The sequence below is a fragment of the Symphalangus syndactylus genome, chromosome 15, assembly GCF_028878055.3.
Source record: "Symphalangus syndactylus isolate Jambi chromosome 15, NHGRI_mSymSyn1-v2.1_pri, whole genome shotgun sequence".
In the NCBI taxonomy this organism is placed as follows: Eukaryota; Metazoa; Chordata; class Mammalia; order Primates; family Hylobatidae; genus Symphalangus; species Symphalangus syndactylus.
In genome coordinates this window covers 20,103,818-20,128,056 of record NC_072437.2, presented here as the reverse complement: position 1 = coordinate 20,128,056, position 24,239 = coordinate 20,103,818, and the positions used below count along the sequence as shown (strand labels likewise).

At 39.8% G+C, this 24,239-nt stretch overlaps 1 protein-coding gene and 1 pseudogene across 8 annotated transcripts in view; one reads left to right on the top strand and one right to left on the bottom strand.

Moving 5' to 3' along the window:
• Positions 1 to 24,239, top strand: part of PCCA (propionyl-CoA carboxylase subunit alpha) — a 452,191-nt gene that overhangs the window by 106,217 nt on the left and 321,735 nt on the right. For all 8 annotated transcript variants that reach the window (XM_055244179.2, XM_055244183.2, XM_055244186.2 and 5 more), the window contains one exon: positions 17,231 to 17,362. In XM_055244179.2, coding sequence (XP_055100154.1) covers positions 17,231 to 17,362 — 132 coding nt within the window. The remainder of the gene's footprint in view (positions 1 to 17,230; positions 17,363 to 24,239) is intronic.
• On the bottom strand, positions 19,681 to 20,225 carry LOC129463557 (large ribosomal subunit protein uL11-like; annotated as a pseudogene).

Here is a 24,239-nt window from a genome sequence, read left to right as displayed (position 1 = left end):
GACACCTAGTAATAGATGTGTTCAAGGTTGCGCAAGGCAAACCTGATGTCTGGTTACTTTCCAGTAATCTTTAGCTTATTGAAAAAGCACAGGCCACTTGCACCTGTTTACAACCTGGTGAGATGGGCCTGAGAAGGTGATCAAGTTGCAGATTCAAAACGCTGGTTTGTGTCTTAGTCTTATCTCTGTCACTTCACTAGTCTAATGACTGTGGGTAATTTATTTCATCTTGAAGATCCTCATTTTACTGACATGTTAAGTAGTGATGACCATTTATTTCCTGCTGTTTCTTAGGCCCCCTCCTTTTTGTGTTTTGAGGAAGAGAAGATATAAAAAAATGCCCTTGAGAGCTGTGAAGTGTCATAGATACTACAATATCGTTTTAGAATCAGTTGAAGACTTTCTAACTTTGTAAACAAATTTGAATCTGATGACTGAAATGCTAATGTATAAAATGGTTTTTTAGTAATAAAGTGAGCCTTAATACAGTGCTTTTAAATAGTATGAAATAAACAAGTAAATAACTATTGTAGTTTTTGTTAGTATTATTATATTCCTTGTTCTTTTAATTCATTTTTAGACTTAGAATTGTTTCCCACCTACAGATAAACGAATGTCAGCTTGGGTCCATCTACTTCATCTTATTGTCACTTTTCACTTCATTGCGTCATTGCTCTTAATCAGAATAAAGGGTGAATTTAGCGGGTTGTAGGGTTAGAGTAATGCTAAGTACTGTGAGGAATTGTGCTCAAGGTAGTTAATTAGAAATCATAGGCCGGGCGTGGTGGCTCACGCCTGTAATCCCAGCACTTTGGGAGGCCGAGGAGGGCAGATCATGAGGTCAGGAGATAGAGACCATCCTGGCTAACACGGTGAAACCCCGTCTCTACAAAAAAATTATCTGGTCATGGTAGCATGCTCATGTAATCCCAGCTACTCGGGAGGCTGAGGCAGGAAAACGGCGTGAACCTGGGAAGCGGAGCATGCAGTGAGCGGAGATTGTGCCACTGCACTCCAGCCTGGGCGACAGAGCAAGCCTCCGTCTCAAAAAAAAAAAAAAAAGAAATCATGATCTCTGCTATTTTAATATTCTGCTCAGTATTTGAAATAAGCTTTATAATGTAGGCTGTAGTAAAACACAGCAATTAAGTGCTTAAAACAAGAATATGCCAACTGTAGGTACAGCATACTTTACCTAAACTATATGACTCTTATTTCTATTCAGCAATGGGATCAAAAACTTGATGTGTTTCAGAAAACACGAAGTTAAGCAAGACACTTGGGAGGATTTTGACTTGTGGTAAATTTTGAAAGAAATTGTAAATATTTTCAAAGAAAATAGAAAAAGCACACAATTCAGAGAATATACAAAGCCAATTAAAAAGTTGTAAAACTATTATTATTATTATTATTATTACTATTATTTTTGAGACGGAGTCTCCCTCTGTCACCCAGGCTGGAGTACAGTGGCGCAACCTCAGCTCACTGCAACCTCCGCCTCCTGGGTTCAAGCAATTGTCCTGCTGCAGCCTCCCGAGTAGCTGGGATTACAGGTGTGTGCCACCATGCCCAGCTAATTTTTTTTGTATTTTTATTAGAGACAGGGTTTCACCATATTGGCCAAGCTGGTGTCGAACTCCTGACCTTGTGATCTGCCCACCTTGGCCTCCCAAAGTGCTGGGATTACAGGCGTGAGCCACTGCTCCTGGCCATAAAATTAAATTTAATATCTGATCTGACGGACTAAACAAAAGAACTCTTGCCTTTCACCAGTTTACCAGCTTCCTGTTCTTTTTCACTCTTAGCAGTTCACTAAGTATGAGTGGACTGTGAGGCACGAGCAGGAAGGGGTGGCATTGGGCATTTACAGCAAGAGACCCTTATGCTAAGTGAAGTCTTCATTTTTTTGCTTATACTGTAAAATTGCTAATTATATTCATAGTTATTACAAGTTATATTCCAAAGTTTAACTGGAAAAATATTATTTTGCAACCAAAAAGCTACCAATTAATTTTCCTGTTCATGAAACAATAAAAAGAATTGAATCAGGGAGAAATGAAAACAGCTCATTTAAAATTTTCAAATTGTAGGGATATAAAATAAAATGTTTTATATGAGGTATAGAGGAAAGAAATTACAACTTCAAAACAAATTCCTGTGATCAGCTTCCATGAGGAGGACCTTAGCAATGTATACCAAATTTAAATGTGAAGCTTCTTACCTTCTTACTTCATCTTCTTAAAAGATACATCTAAAAGAAAAACTAAAATTTGTATCGATATTTTAATTAAAGCATTATTGGTATTATTATGTAAAGCAGAAAGAAACTTCTGAAAAATAGCTGGGTGATACATTTAAGCATTTCACCTAAGGAAATTTAGTGTTATTTAAACTGATTAACAGTATTTGGCAATGTATTTTCATTAGCGTTCTAATATTAAAGCTAGCATTTCTTTAAAGGAGGGAGGCAAAATTCATCCCAAAGCTTGTTTTTGTTAACTCAAATTTTCTCAGTGTTATTGCTAAACAAGTTATTGAATTTTCTCTGGGTATCTTCTATATTACCTTTCTTTGATTCTTGTCAGTGCAACCAGTCAAAGGTTTTACATGATAAAGGAAATCTGTGGAACTAATCCTAGAAACCTCTTTCTATTTTCTTACCTAACACCTCCAGGCACAGAGAAGACAAAATACTTCATTTGCATTCTTAAACATTAGGAACTCAGAATAAGTCTTTCAGCTGGAAATGTTATTGCATCTACATTTCCCGAAGAGAAAAAGGTTAACAGCCCACTCAGGTTTATGTTAACTCATCTCTTTTTAGTATCCTGATCTGCACAAAGAGTGAAGAATGTGAGGCTTACCCACCCAGGCTCTTTCTTCTTTACAATCAACAAGACTCTGGAAGTAGTATCAGTGCTGATTATAGGGAAGTAAAAAGAAGAAATCAAATGCACAAAAGAAATGGAAAACACTAACAGACTTTAATCTTAGTCTTCTAGGAATAGAAAGAACATTTCCAAAATTAATAACGAATATAGTAATTCAAATTTTTTAAAATAAAATATTTCCTCCATAAATTTGAAAAGCTTACCAGGAAGGTACAAAGATATTGAGATTTATCGTTTGTTTGTTGAAATGGTTTTTATTAAAGTAATCAATACCAAAAAACTCTTGTTTGTTCTAAATACCTTGGTCAGAAACCCGAAACATTTAATAAAAGAAATTGAACAATTTTTTGACTTAATGTTAGCTAAAAAGTAGAAATGGAAATCATTTAATTGCCAGGTATTAAAAACAGAAAGTCTTCTATTGTTGTAATGCTCACTCCCCATCAGTGTAGGAGAAACAAGATTTTATATTTAACTATAATATATTCCTTAAAATATACTTAAGTAGGAAACTTAACTTCTGCCAACAGTTACAGCGGGGAAAGTTACCACTGTTCTCTTTCCCTAACTAAATACCGTACATAGCTATCATCTGGAAGTAATAGTATTACTTCAGTGCATTGTGCCAGTAGACACTTAATACAGAATATACTTTAGACTAAATGAAATCCAGATCCCAGTAATACTGAAACAGAAAGACACAGGTTCCTTTGGTTAAACTAAGTCATAGCATACAGTGTACCATAAGTTAAATACAGTTTGTATGTCATTAGATTTTAATTGAATTTGCAATTAGCATCCCAAACATTTAAAAATCGTGTGGGTTTGTAAGTTTTTACTTTCGAATTTTAAAATAATAGAACCTTTGCCCCCTTCCACTACCCATCTCCCATAGCAATCACATTCCTTTATGTTCTTATCCTAATGAATCAGCTAAATTGGGTTTTAATTTACAATGAGCTGATAAGAGTTAAAGAAAATGACTCCTATAAATGTAGTAGGTGAGAGGCTGAGGGCATCCTCTTCTAGGTTATTCTGCTCCTTCCTCCCTTTATTGATGCCCCACAGTCAATGTTGGGGAAAATTAATTAGGATTTATATTCCAGTCTTCTCTAATGTGTTGTCACCATTGCACAGACTCAGGACTTCCAGTGCAGTGATGACTAGTACCAGTGCACATCCTCACCTAGGGGACTGGAACTTAACTCAGGATCACAAAAATGACACTAGGAATGTTTCTCCCCTCTCAGCATTCAAATGTTCTGGTTATCTTTTATTTTTATATATTTATTTTTGAGACAGGATTTTGCTCTGTTGCCCAGGCTGGAGTGCAGTGGTGTGAACATGGCTCACTGCAGCCTTGACCTCCTGGGCTCAAGCAGTCCTCCTTCCTTGGCTTCCTGTGTAGCTGGGACCATGCCTGGTTAATTTTTAAATTTTTTTTTGTAGAAACAGGGCCCCACTGTGTTGTCCAGGCTGATCTTGAACTCCTGGGCTTTACCTTTTATTATTTTAGTTTTAATTTAATTTAATTTTTTGAGACAGAGTGTCACTTTGTCACCCAGGCTGGAGCCCAATGGTGTGATCTTGGCTCACTGCAACCTCTGTCTCCCAGGTTCAATAGATTCTCCTGCCTCAGCTCCTGAGTTGCTGGGATTACAGGACACCGTGCCCAGCTAATTTTTGTAGTTTTAGTAGAGATGGTTGCACTGTGTTGGTCAGGCTGGTCTCTAACTCTTGACCTCAAGTGATCCAGGCACCTTGGCCTCCCAAAGTGCTGAGATTACAGGCATGAGCTACTGTGCCCAGCCCTTATCTTTTATTTTTAATGATTAATGTTTAAAGTACACTGAGTTCAGGTTAAAAACCAACTGCCAAAGTAAATTTTAACACCTAAAAGCTGGGAGAAGGGGCCGTTCTTCTTTTATGCAGTAACTCTTTGGGGTCCAGGTACTAACATGCCCCAAATTTCATCCTGGTGCTAAACTGACTTGTTTTCCAATTAAAAAAAATAAAAGTCTGAGTAATATTGCGTAGAAGTACCAGAGATGGCCTCGTTGGAAACCAAAACTATTTACATTCGATAAGAAATCTGTTTGCAGGTGTGTCTGCCACATTCACAGCACAGTGTACAGCTCCCGGCACTCAATACGCAGTGTTGCACAGCTTGCTACAGGAACATAAAGTGGAGGTAGTAAAAAGGTGAGGAAGAAAGAGGGAGGAGGATGAGTTGTTCTCTATTCATTTGCTTCTCATTTCATCACTATTTGGTGCTACCCAGACCTTTACAGAGCTGGTCTCCATAATACTGGTACAGGTGGCCTGATGCCCAGTTTCTGTTGCTCAGATAATGCAGTCTCATCTCATCTGTGATTTCAGCAGCACTCATGGCAATGGTAACATTCTTTTTCTTTGCAACCCAGGAGTAAGATGGAATCTCTGATTAAAGAGCAAAGCTTGAGTGTTTTGGACATGGTGAGTTCCTGTTCTGGCCGTCCATGTCCGAACAAGTGAAACAAATGTTTTCGTACTTTGCGGTTGCCACATTCATTCATTCATTCATTTATTCATTTACTTTTGAGACGAGTTTCGCTCTTGTTGCCCAGGCTGGAATGCAATGGCATGATCTTGGCTCACTGCAACCTCTGCCTCCTGGCTCAAGTGATTCTCCTGCCTCAGCCTTCCGAGTAGCTGGGATTACAGGCCCACACCACAATGCCTGGCCTTGTTTATATTTTTAGTAGAGACGGGGTTTCACTATGTTGACCAGGCTGGTCTCAAACTCCTGACCTCAGGTGATCCGCCCAGCACTTTGGCCTCCCAAAGTGCTGGGATTACAGGCATGAGCCACCATACCCAGCTTGCAGTTGCCACATTTAACCTTTAGTGCTAGTAAACATTTCACCATGGTTCACTTTGTACAAAATGAGAATCTTTACTGAAGCATCCCAGCCAAACATAAGAATGTACTTTACAATTTTTTTTTTTTTTTTTAAAGCATAAAGTCCCCGGAAGAGGCTGGCGTACTGGCCTGAGAAACACTTCACTGGGCATAGAGCTGCTGAAGTTGCTTCTAGTCCGTGTGTTGATTTCACTCCTATAAGTTGGTGGCTACTCTGAAATAGTTTTCAAAAAAAAAAATTTTTTTTTTTTTTGAGACGGAGTCTGGCTCTGTTGCCCAGGCTGGAGTGCAGTGGTGCAATCTCGGCTCACTGCAAGCTCCGCCTTCCGGGTTCACGCCATTCTCCTGCTTCAGCCTCCCCAGTAGCTGGGACTATAGGCGCCCGCCACTACACCCGGCTAATTTTTTGTGTTTTTAGTAGAGACGGGGTTTCACCATGTTAGCCAGGATGGTCTCGATCTCCTGACCTCGTGATCCGCCTGCCTCGGCCTCCCAAAGTGCTGGGATTACAGGCGTGAGCCACTGTGCCCGGCCTCAAAATTTTTATTGGAAAATAAAAGGCAGTTACAGGAGAACTATACAAAAGAAACGTATGGCTTAATGAACTATTATAAGGCGAACAATTTTGAAATCATGAAATAGGTCCAAATACAGATGTTTACCCTGAATCCTGGAAGGCCTGGCCATGTGACCCATCTCAGTGCTAACCTCCAGCCTCTCTCTAAACATACCCATTCCTTTGGCTTTTATAGTTGTCTTTTTTTTTTTTTGCATTTAAAAATAATTTTATTGTCTAAATGTGCCACCTTGGACACAATATTTAAGTCTTGTCCATTTATTTTTAAATTTGATAAGTCGTTAAAATCTTTGTAGGCTCCTCTTGCTTCCTTTTCTTCATGACTTACCTGTTGAAGAACTTGGGTGTTTGACTTACAGAGTTTTGCCCAGTCTTGACTTAGCTCACTGCATGGCGATGGTATAGCTCAGTGGTTTCCCCCATTCTTGGTGTTTCCTAAAAATTGGCACTTGAATTCAGAGATGGGATCAGACTTGGATTTGATGCCTTTGATGAAGACTATAGGAGGCACATAATGTCTTTTTAGCTCTTTTTAAGATATAAGCAGACTTTGATGTTTACTGCCCATATCTAGTAATTTATTGGATTACAAAATTTTGGTAGTTTAATGCTAACATTTTTTTCATTAGTTAATTGGAATATATTTAGAAAGAAACCCTTCTTCTCATTTACTGTTTTATTACCACTGGTACAATTCATATATGAAAAGCAAGATAAATGCTTAATTCTTTACCTTTATTTACTATTTCTGAAGTAATGATTGGTTCCTTCTCATCCCTCGAAGTTAACCAATTCTTTTAAAAAAATTACTGTGAAGTCATATTGTTGAAATTACTGGTGAAGTCAAGTTGTCCCTCTTTGGTCCGTGGGGCCTAAGTTGACTCACGGGTCTTTTGACTTGACCTCATAATCTTCTCTAGCTTCCTTGCTATCTGATCTGACAGGACATTGCAGGCTGATGTTTTACATTTTCTGTTCCAACTCTATTTATTTATTTATTTATTTATTTTTGAGACAGAGTCTCACTTTTTTGCCCAGGCTGGAGTGCAGTGGCGCGATCTCGGCTCACTGCAAGCTCTGCCTCCTGGGTTCACGCCATTCTCCCGCCTCAGCCTCCTGAGTAGGACTACTGGAGCCTGCCACCACGCCTGTCTAATTTTGTTTTTGTATTTTTAGTAGAGATGAGGTTTCACCGTGTTAGCTAGAATGGTCTCGATCTCCTGACCTTGTGATCCACCCGCCTTGGCCTCCCAAAGTGCTGGGATTACAGGCATGAGCCACAGTGCCTGGCCTTCTGTTCAGCTCTAATCAGCCATCTTTTCAAAATGCCTTGGCCTCTTCTAATGGTATTTGGAGATCACAGTTGGGGTACTAGGCATGGTCATTGCTACTGATTGGTCATTTTAAGCCTTTTTAGTTGCAGGCTAGGAAATAAAATATACATATATATTAACAGGTTTTTAACATATATGTTTTATGTTATATATGTATATTACTTATAATACAATACGTTTTCTTAACTATATTATATTAATAAAATATATACCATATGGCAATATGCTTACTATATAAATATGTTTAAATATAATGCCAACTCCAACCCAAAATAGGGTATGTATATAAAACAAATTTATATTATAATAATCATACTGTATTAATAACATACACATAATTTTTCTCATATATAATGTATATAACAATATAAAGTATAATTAAATAAAGTCTACATTTTATGTGAGACAAAACAACTGTGTTCATAGCAGTATTTTCCATTACAATTCAAAATTGCGGAACTTTAATCTCTTCTTTGTTGCCTCTGTGTATCTTCATTCTTCCGGATTCAGAATTCTGACTCTCAAGGATAGGGGAAATGATAGAATTAGAGTATCTCGCAATTACTTATTTATCTTGTCCTGTGCTATACACAGAGCAATCTGAGGATAACAGTGTCAATACCACTACCAATATGATTACTAAAAACATTAAAAATGTATTTGTACATAATCTTCCTCTAATATTAAAAAAAAGTTGTACTATATATTGTCAGAAAATGTGGCTGTTATCTATAAGGTTTTATATATATATATCTCCTTAGCTTTCATTTAGTTTTAGCTCTACAAGTAACTCCTGGCTATTTATGTTGATGTCTCTTTTGTCTTTTTAGTTTCCTGAAGCTCATTCTCTAGTACAGGAGTGGGCAAACTTTTTCTGTAAGGAGCCAGAGGGTAAATATTTTTGGCTTTGTGGGCCATATGATCTCTGCTAGTACTCATTCTTATTCTTGTAATGAGAAAGCAATCACAGACAGTGTAAACTATGAGCATGGCAACGTTTCAGCTTCATATAATTTTTTTTTTTTTTTTTGAGACGGAGTCTCGCTCTGTCGCCCAGGTTGGAGTGCAGTGGCGCGATCTCGGCTCACTGCAAGCTCCGCCTCCCAGGTTCACGCCATTCTCCTGCCTCAGCCTCTCCAAGTAGCTGGGACTACAGGCGCCCGCCACCACGCCCGGCTAATTTTTTTTTTTTTTTTTTTGTATTTTTAGTAGAGACGGGGTTTCACCATGGTCTCGATCTCCTGACCTCGTGATCCGCCTGCCTCGGCCTCCCAAAGTGCTGGGATTACAATCGTGAGCCACCGTGCCCGGCCAGTTTCATATAATTTTCACATGTAATGATACAGTATTTTAAAAAATGTTTTGCCTGCCCCCCACCACCAATAATTAGTAAAATCTTTTCTTGGATCATGGACTGTACAAAAACATGCAGTGAGGCTAGGTGCAGTGGCTCTCACCTGTAATCCCTGCATTTTGAGAGGCTGAGGTGGGCAGGTCACCTGAAGTCAGGAGTTTGAGACCAGCCTGACCAACATGGCAAAACCCCCTCCCTACTAAAAATACAAAATTAGCTGGGCGTGGTGGTGCCTGCCTGTAATCCCAGCTACTTGGGAGGCTGAGGCAGGAGAATCACTTGAACCTAGGAGCTGGAGGTTGCAGTGAGCTGAGATTGCACCATTGCACTCCAGCCTGGGCGGCAAGAGCGAAACTGCGTCTCAAAAAAAAAAAAAAACCCAAAAGCAGGCAGTGAATGGGCCAGATTTGGTCTACACACTAGTTTGCAAACCTCTACTATATTGGACTTCTCAGAATTTATGAGTTCTTGCACGTTGTTACATTTTCTCTGCCTTTTATAGTTGCACTGACTTCTATGGATTTAAAATTCTTAGCTTGACTCAGCCTGGTGGCTCATGCCTGCAATCCCAACACTTTGGGAGGCTGAGGCAGGAAGATCGCTTGAGGCCAGGAGTTTGAGATCATCATAGGCAACATAGCAAGACTCCATCTCTACCCAAAAAAAAAAAAAAAAAAAAAAAAAAAAAAAAAAAAAAAGCTGGGCAGGGCAGTATACACCTGTAGTCCTAGCTACTTGGGAGGTCAAGATGGGAGGATCACTTGAGCCAGGAGTTTGAGGCTGCAGTGAACTATAATGGCACCCCTGCACTCCAGGCTGGGTAGCAGAGCAAGACCTGTTCCCCAAAAAGAAAATAAAGTTATTAGCTCATACTTTCTTTCCTTGAGTTTCTTACTCAAAAGAGTTTATTATTCCATTTTCTTTTGGTATAAAATGTTGCTGTCAAAGTCTGATGATTATTTAAATTTCTCTTTTGTGTAAGTTACCTATTCCTTTTTTTTTTTTTTTTTCATTTTCTTTTACTTAGGTAATATTGCTAGAATTTTTCTTGGTATGTTGGTCATCCTGGAATGAATTTCTCCTGTAGTGTGGTCTTTTAATATGTATTTTTAGTTCAAGTAAATTTTCTTGAGTTATATTTTTAATATTTGCTCTTTTTTTTGCCTTGGTTCTCTTCAAGGATTCCTATTATTCATATGTTGGATGTTCTTTTTTATCTTCAGTATTTGTCATCTTCTTCTGTATTGTTTATTCTTTTTTATATTTAAATTAAATATTTTTGTTTTCACTTTGTCTTTCTCATAAGGCATTGTCTGTTTTCCTTATTCACTCTTACATTCTTTGTAGCTGTTTTCATTTCTGGAATGATTTTCTTTTTCATTTCTAATTGTATCCTGAGTTCTGTCATCTCATTTCTGAGCTTTTCTAAATCTGATTTATACTATTTTATGTTATGTGTCATTTAAAAATGTTTTTTAACTTGTTTTGAAATAGTAGATGATAGGCCGGGTGCGGTGGCTCACGCTTGTAATCCCAGCACTTTGGGAGGCCAAGGTAGGTGGATCACGAGATCAGGAGTTCGATACCAGCTTGGCCAACATAATGAAACTCCGTCTCTACTAAAAATACAAAAAAAATTAGCCAGGCATGCTGGTGCATATCTGTAGTCCCAGCTACTTGGGAGGCTGAGGCAGGAGAATTGCTTGAACCTGGGAGGTGGAGGTTGCAGTGAGCTGAGGTTGCGCCACTGCACTCCAGCCTGGGCGACAGAGTGAGACTCCGTCTCAAAAAAAAAAAAAAAAAAAAAAAAAAAAAAAAAAAAAAAAAAAAAAAAAAAGAAATTAGATGATAGTTTTGATCTGTTGTATTGGTATGTTTTTCTCCTGTGCTTTCCCCCCCTACATGGACGTTATTCTGGTCCCTTTTTTTTTTTTGCCTTATAAAAACATTGTATTGGGGCCAGGCATGGTGGCTCACACCCGTAATCCCAGAACTTTGGGAGTCCGAGGCGGGTAGATCACTTGAGGTCAGGATTTTGAGACCAGCTTGCTTGGCCAACACGGTGAAACCCTGTCTCTCCTAAAAATATAAAACCATATTAGCCGGGCATGGTGGGGGGCGCCTGTAGTCCCAGCTACTTGGAGGCTGAGGCAGGAGAATTGCTTGAACCCCAGAGGCAGAGGTTGCAATGAGCCAGGATTGCGCTGCTGCACTCCGGAGTGAGACTTTGTATCAAGACAAAAAACAAAAAAAATTGTGCTGGATTTTACCTTGATACTTTTATTTTGCTTAGTTTAGTGTATAAAATTAGTTTTTCTCTACATTTCTTTTTAAAGAGCCATGTATTTTAAAATCAGTGACTTATGTCCAAGAAGTTCAAACACTTGAATAGAGATAGCAGGAAGTGGTTTATTCTGAGGTCTTGAAAAAAATGAATTAACCCTGTAATCTCCCCAGGATTCTTTTTGATGTTCTATTGACATCACTGTATTCAGTGGGTGCTCCTTTCTATCTGCTACATTAATTTTTGAAAGCTTTCTTTGTGACTCAGTTTATCTCATGTGCTAACTTCCTGAACCAATCCTGGAACTGGCCTTTTCTACCAGAAACACTTTTTCCTTTTAGCATGGAATAGTATTAAAAACTGCAATCTGGATCTTTTGGACAGTTCAGCTGTTTTTCCGTGGCTTTTTTTTTTTTTTTTTTGAGACAGGGTCTTGCTCTATCATCCAGGCTGGAGTGCAGTGGTGCACTCTTGGCTCACTGCAGCCTCTATCCCCTGGGCTCAAGCAATCCTCCTACCTCAGCTTCCTGAGTAGCTGGGACCACATGGGACCACAGATACACACCACCATGCCTGGCTAATTTTTATATTTTTTGTAGAGAAAAGTTTTCGCCATGTTGCTCAGCCTGGTTTCAAACTCCTGAGCTCATGCAGCTCACCTGCCTTGGCCTCCCAAAGTGCTGAGATTACAGACGTGACCCACTGCGCCCAGCCCCATGGCTGTCTTTTTCTTCTGACCCTGGTTTTGTAGTTATCCAAGTAGCAACTCGTGGTGAGCCTAAAATCTATACACTTTAAAATCTGAATTCATAATATAGCAATTTACTAACTTGTATTTCTAAGAATGAAATATGTATCATACATTTTAATTTTTACAATGATTCTTTCTGTCCTTCATTCCTGACGTAAAGCCTATGGTAAATTAAATCTCATTTCCTTAACATAATGCTCAAACCCAACCCTTTCCCCCATTCTTCTATTAAAATTTGTCCAGAACCATAAAGTCACAGAATTTAGGAAATGAGTAGAATTTTGGAGCAGTGATTTCAGCTTTTCATAATTTCTTTCTCTTCTTTTGTCTTGCTATGTTGCCCTTGCTGAAGTGTAGTGGCTAATCATAGGTGCCATCATAGCACACAACAGCTTTGAATAGTATCTGGGCTCAAGAGATACTTCTGGCTCAGCCTTCCAAGTACCTGGGACTATAGGCACACTTGGCTCATAATTTTTTTTTAAATGAATCACTGTAATGATGAAAAATGCCCACATTTTGTGATCATAAGACATTTACTTGCATTCAGATATTATATGTATCATGCAAGGTAAATTTAAAAGGACCTTAAAAAGCATATTTTTGGGCCGGGCGCGGTGGCCCACGCTTGTAATCCCAGCACTTTTGGAGGCCGAGGCGGGCGGATCACGAGGTCAGGAGATCGAGACCACGGTGAAACCCCGTCTCTACTAAAAATACAAAAAATTAGCCGGGCGTGGTGGCGGGCGCCTGTAGTCCCAGCTACTCGGAGAGGCTGAGGCAGGAGAATGGCGTGAACCCGGGAGGCGGAGCTTGCAGTGAGCCGAGATCACGCCACTGCACTCCAGCCTGGGCGACAGAGCGAGACTCTGTCTCCAAAAAAAAAAGCATATTTTTGGAAACAAATTTAGTTGCTATTGCATAACAAAAAACTTACAGTGATTAAGGGAAACTGATAATTAGATGGATAATAAAAAATACTGGGTTAACAGAAGAGTATCGAAGGTTACTGGTGGATAAAATCTGGCCTTTTATTCTAAATCACACCGCTGCCTAGTCAAGAACTGAAAACGTTTGAAACATGCTCCATCACACTGCAGTTACCATACTCTCTTATCCTGACCTTATCCTTGTTGGTTACAGATTTATGGGAGCCAAGAGCCTCGAATGTTGCTTTCTCATTTTGCTTTAATTACTTTTAAAGGCCAACCTAGGGAGCACTTCCAAAACACATTGATAAAAAGGAAGTTAAGTCATTGAAACGTTTGTAGTCATCCAGCATACTACTGGCTATTTTTCTTTTGTATTGGGTGGGGCAAAAAATAGTCACTAAATACTTGATGTAAGCTTTTTTTTTTTTTGATAATTTTACATTTTTGGGTGAGTAATTTTCCTCAAATTAGAATGCACAAGAAAAATCTGGTTAATCAGTGTTCCAGGTCGTTGGGCTCCTGTTAATCAGAAGTTTTACTGTATAATCATAATGTATTTTGGATGCTCTCATTTATGTTATTTCTTCAGTTCTTTGTGTGGGTACTCTGATTGCTTGATTACATCTGCCTGGCATAGTCATTTTTAAAGCAGCATTTATAATAAAATTTTCCATCTTTGCAAGTAAAATGAGAATACAGAAAGACAATTGATGGTTGAAGCATGATTGTTTCCTCTTGTCTTAGTGTTTAGTGGGTTTCAGGTTTTGGATAAAGAGAAATGAATATGATTATTGTCCTGGTCCGAAATGAGTCATGTATCCACCTGGAGACATAGAGTTGATAGAGGTGTAGGCTCACCACTATTATCTCCCCATACAGAGCAGAGCAGCGCTACCTCCTACGTACGTGCTTTACATTTTTGGGGATTTGCATAAGATTTTTTTTTTCCATGAAAATAAGGTTGTACTAAAACCAAATACAAAAGCATTTGATAGAGAGATACTTTATAAGCACCTCTTATGGCTGAAGGGGTTTCTTATCTAGCATCCTTCCACTTGTAACACCAGCAAATTCTAGGCATTTGGGTTCCTATAATATTATTTTAGAGTCCTGTGGACCTAGCTATCTTATTATTCTAGTGTCCTCTTTTTTTTCTGGAGACAGAGTCTCACTCTGTTGCCCAGGCTGGAGTGCAGTGGTGCAATCTTGGCTCACTGCAAACTCCACCTCCCAGGTTCAAGCGATTCTCCTGCCTCAACCTCCAGAGTAGTTGGGATTACAGACATGCACCACCATGCCCAGCTGATTTTTGTATTTTTAGTAGAGACAGGGTTTCACCGTGTTGGCCAGGCTGGTCTCAAACTCCTGACCTTAGGCGATCTGCCCGCCTTGGCCTCCCAAAGTGCTGGGATTACAGGTGTGAGCCACTGTGCCCGGCCATTCTAATGTCCTCTTTTTATCTGGAGAGTGGACAAAAACTAACAGTTGTGGCACTCAACTTGGTGCTTTATATTATTATTGATGGGGTTTAGGACATGCTACTCCCAAATTTGGCACCTTGGCATATAAGCTGAAGGATTTGGAGAAAACAGCAGAAGCACGAAGGTCTCTGACCTTCCCCTTCCTCTCTTCCCTGAAGCAGGTCCTAAGACCTAGGAGGGACTTTCTGACCTTCCCTGAACCAGGTCCTAAGACCTTCATGTGAGAGATGCCCTTCCTGTATCTGGAAGAGAGGGGCATCCTCATCCCCATAGAGTAAAGGACGCAGAGTAATCTGAGTAGTTCTCCCCAGTTTATGACACTTACCTCTTGCTCTCCGTGCTGTCATTTCTCCATAACTCACCAGTCCTCATCAACCCTGTATAAAAACACTCAAGTTTAACTGTTTATTTGGATTTTCATTTCCTTATGCAGGCTCCGGTGTCACGTACAACTTACATTAAGTAAATGTGTATGCTTGTTTTTTTGGTTAATCTATCTTTTGTAATAGGCGCCTCAGCCATAAACTTAGAAGGGTAGAAGGAAAATAATAGTTTTCCTCCTGTACATTATTTTATTTAATTCTTTAATCAAACTTAAAAGTCAGATATTATCCACATTGTCACTCAAAGAAGTGGGTGCTTTAGATTCAGGGTCTAAAATTTCCCTTTTCTTTTGTTTTGCGTTTGGGTAGGAGAGAAGCATACCTCTTGACTTTAAAGACATTGGCCTTTCTACTCATTTTCTCTGAATGATTTCATTCACAACTTTTATTTTTATATTTATTTTTTTGAGATGGAGTCTTGCTCTGTCGCCAGGCTAGAGTGTAGTGGCTCCATCTCGGCTCACTGCAACCTCTGACTCCCGGGTTCAAGCAATTCTCCTGCCTCAGCCTCCTGAGTAGCTGGGATTACAGGCGCGTGCCACCACGCCCAGCTAATTTTTTGTAGTTTTAGTAGAGACGGGGTTTTACTGTGTTGGTCAGGATGGTCTTGATCTCCTGACCTCAAGATCTGCCCTCCTCGGCCTCCCAAAGTGCTGGGAGTACAGGTGTGAGCCACCGCACCCGGACTGCCATTCACAACTTTTAATTCCGTCCTGTATTTGATGCCTTTAAAAATCTGTGTTTTGGCCAGGCGCGGTGGCTCATGCCTGTAATCCTAGCACTTTGGGAGGCGGAGGCTGGTGGATCATGAGGTCAAGAGGTCGAGATCATCCTGGCCAATATGGTGAAACCCTGTCTCTACTAAAAATACAAAAATTAGCTGGGCGTGGCGGCCCGCTCCTGTAGTCCCAGCTACTCGGGAGGCTGAGGCAGGAGAATCGCTTAAACCCGAGAGACAGAGGTTGCAGTGAGCCAAGATTGCGCCATTGCACTCTAGCCTGGTGACAGAGTGAGACTCTGTCTCAAAAAAGAAAAAATCTGTATTTCAGCTTGGACTTGTCTAATAACTTCTATACCTCTATATCTGCCTCCTGAACATGAATACTTGACTATTGCAGAGGCCTGTCAGCTCAGCATGTGCAAAGTTGGAGTCATCATCTTGCCTCTTAAATATTTATCTCCTTGTATAATCCTTGTGTTTATTCCTTGTTCTACTTCTACTTCCTGCTCAGGGTGGGTTTAATCCTCCTGGTCATGATGGCCAGGAGAGCAGTCCAAGCAGCAGGCTACTCAGCTGCCCTGGTCACCAGGAGAATGAACCTTTTTTCCCAAGTCAAGATCCTTTGCAGGCAGCAATGCTAACATAGAATGAACAGATGATGTAAAAGTGATATACAAATATGCAGTTTATTGTTTATATCAACTCTGACAAAGGTCGTAGGACAATCAGCAGTTAGGAGCCTTCCTCGAGGAAGGCCTGCATATAGGTCTGGTTTTTCCCATTTTATATTTACCTTCAGTTCTTCATGTAATGACTTCATCCTTCATCTCAGCAAACACCCCGTTACTTTTCTAGACCATGCCCTGTGGTGGAGCTAATGGCATCATATTTTGTTCTGTCTCTAGATCTATTTAAGTCATTAGCATTTTTTTTATTAGAGTGGCATAAACAGAGAGGTAGATCCATTGTCAAGGTACTCAGTGTGGTTTGTGCAGAGTGGTTTTGACTGAAACCGAACTCTACCCAGTTAAATTCCCACTGGATTTTTGACTCATCTTTTGTAGTCACAGGATGTAAACATGTGGTACTTTCTTTTGTCTGTTTCTCTGAGGTGTCAGCGATCTGTTCACGTTTCCTGGAAATTGTTGATATCCTGTTGCCTTCATCCGTGCTATCTCCCGTGTTTAGCTCAGAGCCTGGCACAGAATTGGTATTCAGTAAATATGGATATTTGTGTTATACTAGGCACTATGCTGCAGGCTTTTGAGAAAACAGAGATTTATAAGGTGTTTACGGGTGACCTTACTGGCTAGATTAGGTGGCGTAGGACGTTATATACAAATACAGTGTCATAGAGTGGCCTTTCCGAGGCACACTGTTAATACCCAGCAGGAGTTCTTCAGTGCTTTCGGTTGTTTTCATCTGACTTTGTTGCATGCATCTATCCACACGTGTACTATATGCAATATAGCGTTTGAATGTGTTGGCTCAAAAACTGTTGTTTTTGCAATAAAAATAGTTAGAAAATACACATATGTGCTTTTCTTTTTATAAAATTGTGACTCCACATCATGCTCCGTAATGTTCTTGTTATAAATTTTGACTTGTTTTCCTCCACAGGCAGCAGAAGATGTCATTTTCATTGGACCTGACACACATGCTATTCAAGCCATGGGCGACAAGATTGAAAGCAAATTATTAGCTAAGAAGGCAGAGGTTAATACAATCCCTGGCTTTGATGGAGTAGTCAAGGTGAGAAGCTACTTTAACTTTTATTGCATATGTCTTCAAGTTAAACATTTTGTCAAAAGTGTAAGATAAAATGTAACTATTGCTTTTTTGGGATATATACACACACACACACACGTACACACACACATACATACATGTATATATGTTTAAAAAATCAGTGTTTTTACATTTATTTATTTATTTATTTGAGATGGAGTCTTGCTCTTGACGCCCAGGCTGGAGTGCAATGATGCAATCTCGGTTCACTGCAACCTCTGCCTCCTGGGTTCAAGCGATTCTCCTGCCTCAGCCTCCCGAGTAGCTGGTATTGCAGGCGCCTGCCACCATGCCCAGCTAATTTTTGTATTTTTAGTAGAGACAGGGTTTCACCATGTTGGCCAGGCTGGTCTCAAACTCCTGACCCCAGGTGATCTGCCTGCCTCGTCCTCCCAAGGTGCTGGGATTACAGGCGTGAGCCACCGCATCCGGCCAGAAATCAGTGTTTTTAACTGGATTATTTTATTATTTTTAGAGATGGGGATCTCACTCTGTTGCCCATGCTGGAGTGCAGTGGTGCAATCAGCTCACTGTAACCTTGAACTCCTAGGCTCAGATGATCCTCTCGCCATGACTCAAGGATCCCTCCTTCTTTAGCCTCCCAAGTAGCTAGGACTACAGACACGCACCACCACACCTGACTAATTATTTTTATTTTGTAGAGATGAGGGTCTCACTGTGTTGCCCAGGCTGGTCTCCAACTCTTGGGCTGAAGTGATTCTCCCGCCTTGGCCTTCCCAAGTGTTGGGATTACAGATGTGAACCATTGTGCCTGGCCAACTTGGATTATTTTAAATAGCATAAGTTAAAAAGAGTGAGAAACTGAGCGTTGTATTTAATGAATCAGCAGTGACTCAGACTTTCATAGGAAAAAATTTGGTGATTACAAAATGTACTGTCAGATCTCTGGACTGCATTGAATAGTGGTATGTGTTTCATGTGTTAAACATTATGAGTTTCTCTGTCTATCTTTATCTTGAGCCTCTCTCCATGTGCATAATAGTAAGTTAGGATCATGTTTCTGGTGAAAGTGGTATAGCTATAGGTAACTGTATATTGCAGACATTTAGCAAGGGCCTTCTGCAGCTGAAGGCTTCTGAGGGAGAAATGCAGAAGTTGAAGTATGCAATTTCTCCTTTTCCCATGAAAAATTATTCTATTTTTTTCTAGTTAGAAGAGAGTCCTCATGTAGAGTTTTAACGTTGTGATTTGAGTTAGCCTGCAGGAACTCTTCATTTCAGCATTTCTTATTGTTACTTTTGGCATTCTGTGTTGGGCTGTTCTTCATTGTGCAAGATCATTTCATGCATTAGAGGACGATTAGAAAACTTGCCCCCTGGTTAATAAATATCCTTAGCTTCTTGCCCATATTTACCTGCATTTACTTTTATCTGTGTGTATCCATGTTGTTTCTTCCCCCTTGTTACAAGGAAGAGGGGTTCCACATTCTCTGGAAAGCCAGTTCCTCCTCCTATGCTCCAAATGTATTCTTTATAGCCTTCACAGGCTATGGTTTTACTGATTATCTTTTCTCTCTTCTGTGTCTTAAAATTCTCCTCATCTTTTCATTCCTTTCTGTTATCATTGCTATTAAAAATGCTCAGTGAACAAATGTATTGGTCACTCAGTTATGTGAGAAGGATGTGGTGATGAGATACACATGATCTGCGTATCATAGTACTCACAGTTTAGTGGGAAAGAAACAAACATTTCTTCCATTCATAAAGCACCATCACCCCCATCACTCTACAGCTAGTCGCCACCTTCTTTCTCTCTTCCCTTTCAGTGCCAAAGCTCTTAGGATTGTCCTTCCTCACTTTCATTTCCGTATCTTTCACTTAATCTTTACTTGCTGTCTAGCTTCTTTCCTCATTCCTACTGAATTTCTCTCGCAAAGCTACCAGCAACCTCTTCCCTTTGTTAAATCCAGTATATAATTTTGAATTCTGATCTTTTATCAATCTCTGAGCAGCATTTGAGTCTCTCGGTCAGTCCATACTTCTCTCATGAGATACTCACTTTTGGCACATTATTCAGTTCTAGTTTTCGTGTTTGTTTTTTGGCTTGTTTGAATGCCCTTCTTAGATTCCTTCCCGATTGTTCTTCCTATCTTTGTTCCTTAAATGGGGGTTTTATTCTGGGTCCTGAGTAGGACATTTCCTCTTTTTATTGTGCTAACTTGCCCTGGGCAATCTTACTTCTTTTCATGGCATCAATTGCCACCTTTTCTTTTTTCTTTTACTATTACTATTATTATTATTATTATTTTTTCCAGTTGTCAAATGATCCTTTATTGAAATATTTTCCTTTGTGCTTAACTGGCTGGGCATTCCACAGCACCACTGTTGATGTCATCTATGATGTCATGAGGGTGATGGCCATCAACATTACAGCCCACAGACTGGGCAGTCCCCAGGATCTCTTTAATGGTTCCAGAGAGTTCTCTGGCTAAGGATCGGTGCCGCATCTGTCAAGCAATGTTGATGATGTCATCAAAAGTGATATTCCCACTATGTTTAATGTTTTTCTGTTTCTTTCTGTCTCTTGGTGGTTCCTTGAGGGCTTTGATGATCAGGGCAGAGGCAGAAGGCACCACCTCAATCTGGGCCTGTCTGTTCTGAATGGTCAGTTTCACTGTAATCCTCAGGCCCTTCCAGTCACCTGTTGCCTTGGCAATGTCATCACCAACCTTTTTTGGAGACAGACCCAGGGGGCTGATCTTGGGGGCCAGGGCGGAAGTGGCACTGACTTTACCTCCGGTGCACCTCAAGTATACGACTTTGATCTCGTTGGGGTCGAACTTTGGCGGCATGGTGGAGGCGGCTGGTGTTGGATGAACCCAGATTTGGGACGACCGAAGAAAGTTGCACCTTGGCCTCCGAACTGAAAGCCGAGAGTACTATTATTTTTCGAGAAAAGGTCTTGTTCTGTCACCCAGGCTAGAGTGCAGTGGCACAATCATGGCTCACTGCACCCTCAACCTCCTGGGCTCAAGTGCTCCTCCCACGTCAGCTTCTTGAGTAGGTGAGACTATAGGTGTGTGCCACCACACCTGCCTACTTTTTTATGTTTTGTAGAGATGGGGGTCTCACTATTTTGCCCAGACTGGTCTCAAACTCCTGGGCTCAAGCAGTCCTTCCCCTCGGCCTCCCAAAGTGCTGGGATTACAGGCATGAGCCACCGCACTTGGCCTATTGCCACTTTTCTGAGCAATCTCAAATGTATGTATCTGTTCTGAACTTCAGAATTACATATCCCATTGCTTCTTATATAGCTCTTACTACTTGTTGCCCCTGAGGCACCTTGAAACTAACAAGTTAAAAGCTGAACACTTCTTTCTCCTGAAACTACAGATTGGTACTACAGCCCATGCACACCTATTTTTTTATAAATAAAGGTTTATTGGAGGGCAACCACGTTCATTCCTTTACATATTGTCTGTGGTTGCTTTTCCACTACAGTGGTAGAGCTGAGTAGGAGACTCAACTATGTGGAGTAGACTCAACTACATGGGACACATAGTAGACCATGTGACCCACAAAGACTAAAATATTTACTTCCTGATCCATTAAGAAAAGTTTGCCTATCCCTGCTCTAAAATTCTTACCCTTCATTCTTTTCTGCCTAGGAAGGTGGTGGCTAGAAACATCGAGTAATTCTTAACAAATGCAACTGGAGAATTCACTCAGATAGCTTTCTAATCCATTTACTTCTTTCTTTGCCCGTGCTAACCAACCCCAAATTCCAGCTACTATCATCTAGTCTAGATTACTTCATCTGCCTTCTAATTAGTCTCCTTGTAGTCATTCTTGCTTCCATCCGATTAATTTTTTTATAATTCTTCACTTCAAGTATTTATAATGTCTTTGTGTTACAGTCTGATTATACTTTTAGTTATTTAAAAATGTACAATAAATTATTGTTGACTGTAATCACTTTGTTGTGCTGTCAAATACTAGATCTTACCCATTCTATCTAACTGGACCTATTTTTGCAACCCATTAACCATCCCCACGTCCCCCACCCCCACTCCTCCCCACTACCCTTCCCAGCCTTTGGCAATCATCATTCTACTCTCTATCACTGTGAGTTCAACTATTTTAATTTTTAGCTCCCACAGATGAGTGAGAACATGTCAGGTTTGTCTTTCTATGTCTGACTTAGTTCATTTAACATAATGTCCTCCAGTTCCATCTATGTTGTTGCAAGTGACAGGACCTCATTCTTTTTGGTGGCTGAATAGTACTCCATTGTATATATGTACCACATTTTTAAAATCCATTCATCTGTTGATGGACATTTAGGTTGCTTCCAAATGTTGGCTATTGTGAATAGTCTTGCAGTAAACATGGTAGTGTAGATATCTCTTTGATAGATTGCTTTCCTTTCTTTTGGGTATATACCTAGCAGTGGGATTGCTGGACCATATGGCAGCTCTATTTTTAGTGTTTTGAGGAACCTCTATACTGTTCTCCACAGTGGCTTTACTAATTTGCATTCCCCCCAACACTGTACAAGAGTTCCCTTTTCTCTGTATCCTCGCCAGCATTTGTTATTGCCTGTCTTTGGATAAAAGCCAGTTTAACTGGGGTGAGATGATCTCTCGTTGTATTGCATTTCTCTGATCAGTGATGTTGAGCACCTTTTCATATGCCTGTTTAACATTTGTATGTCTTCTTTTGAGAAATGTCTATTCAGATCTTTTGCCCATTTAAAAAATTGGATTATTAGATTTTTTTTCTTGTTCAGTTGTTTGAGCTCCTTATATATTCTGTTATTAATCTCTTGTCAGATGGACAGTTTGCAAATATTTTGCTCCCATTCCATGAGTTGTCTCTTGACTGTTGATTGTTTTCCTTGGCTGTGCAGAAGCTTTTTAGCTTGATATGACCCCATTTGTTTATTTTTGCTTTGCTTGCCTGAGCTTGTGGGGTATTACTCAAGAAATCTTTGCCCAGACCAACATCTTAGAGAGTTTCTGCAATGTTTTCTTTTGGTAGTTTCATAATTTGAGGTTTTAGGTTTAAATTTTCAATCTATTTTGATTTGATTTTCGTATATGGCGAGAGATAAGGCTCTAATTTTGTTCTGCATCTGGTTATCCAGTTCTCCGAGCACCATTTATTGAAGAGACCATTCTTTCCCTAAGGGATATTCTTAGCACCTTTGTCAAGTGAATTCACTATAGATGTATGGATTTATTTCTGGGTTCTCTATTCTGTTCTATTGGTCTATGTCAGTACTATGCTGTTTTGATTACTATAGCTCTGTAGTATAATTTTAAGTCAGGTAATGTGATTCCTCCAGTTTTGTTCTTTTTCCTCAGGATAGCTTTGCCTATTCTGGGTCTTTTGTGGTTCCATATAAATTTTAGGATTTTTTTTTCTATTTCTGTGAAGATTGTCGTTGGTATTTTGATAAGGATTATATTGAATTGGTAGATTGCTTTAGGTAGTATGGACATTTTAACAATATTGATTCTTCCAATCCATGAACGTAGAATCTCTTTCCATCTTTTGTGTCCTTTTCAATTTCTCGCATCAATGTTTTATAGTTGTTTTTTTTTTTTTTTTTTTTTAGATGGAGTCTCGCTCTGTTGCCAGGCTGGAGTGCAGTGGTGCAATCTTGGCTCACTGCAACCTCTGCCTCCCGGATTCAAGTGATTCTCTTGCCTCAGCCTCCCGGGTAGCTGGGACTATAGGCGTGCACCACCACGCCCAGCTAATTTTTGCTTTGTTTTTAGTAGAGACAGGGTTTTACCATGTTGGCCAGGATGGTCTCGATCTCCTGACCTTGTGATCCACCCACCTCTGCCTCCCAAAGTGCTGGGATTACAGGCGTGAGCCACTGAACCCGGCCTATAGTTTTCATTGTAGAGACCTTTCACTTCTTTGGTTAAGTTTATTCCTAGGTATTTTATTTTATTTTATTCACAGCTATTGTAAATGGGATTACTTTCTTGATACCGTCTTCAGATTGTTTACTGTTGGCGTGTAGGAATTCCCATCCATTAATTCATGATACTTCAGTTTGAGTGACCAAAAATCCAGATTTGATCATATGCCTATCTTTAATAACCTTTGAATGACTACTCATATAAATGTTTTAAATGGTTGGATTTTGCTTAGCTCTCCAAACTGATACTGTGCCAGTTTATCCTTTGCATTGTATGTATCTGCCATACTTGACATCATTCAGATCTTGAAACTTATGTACTTAGTCATATCTGCTTCTGTCTTCATTCCTGATTGTCTCTTAGTCATTGTTTAGGTCTTGGCTTAAATGTAAATTCCTCACATAGGTATTCCTTAACTGTCTTCATTAGATTAGGCTCTCTGCTGTGTTTTTCCTTAGGACCCTACACTTAACTCATCACGTTCTAAATCATTTATTCATTCATGTAGTCAGTAGATACTTACCAAGTGCACACAATTTGTCTGACACTGTTTGATGTGCTGTTGATATAGTAGTGAACAAAAGAGACTGAACGTATTTTTTTGCCCTCAAGGAGCTTACACTATAGAAGAAGGAAACAGATGATAAATAATAAAACATATAATATGTTCTATGTTGAAACATAAGAGAAAGAGACTGCTGGAAGGTGGGGCTATATTCACAATTTTATATACAGGCATCTCTTGATATCTACAAGGGATTGGTTCCAAGACCTACCCCCTCAGATACCAAAATTTGTTGATGCTCAAGTGCCTTATATGAAATGGGGTAGTGTTTGCATATATCCTACGCTCATCCTTCTATATACTTTATTTTATTTTTTAATTTTTATATATTTATTTTTTTGAGGTGGAGTCTCACTTTATCGCCCAGGCTGGAGTGCAGT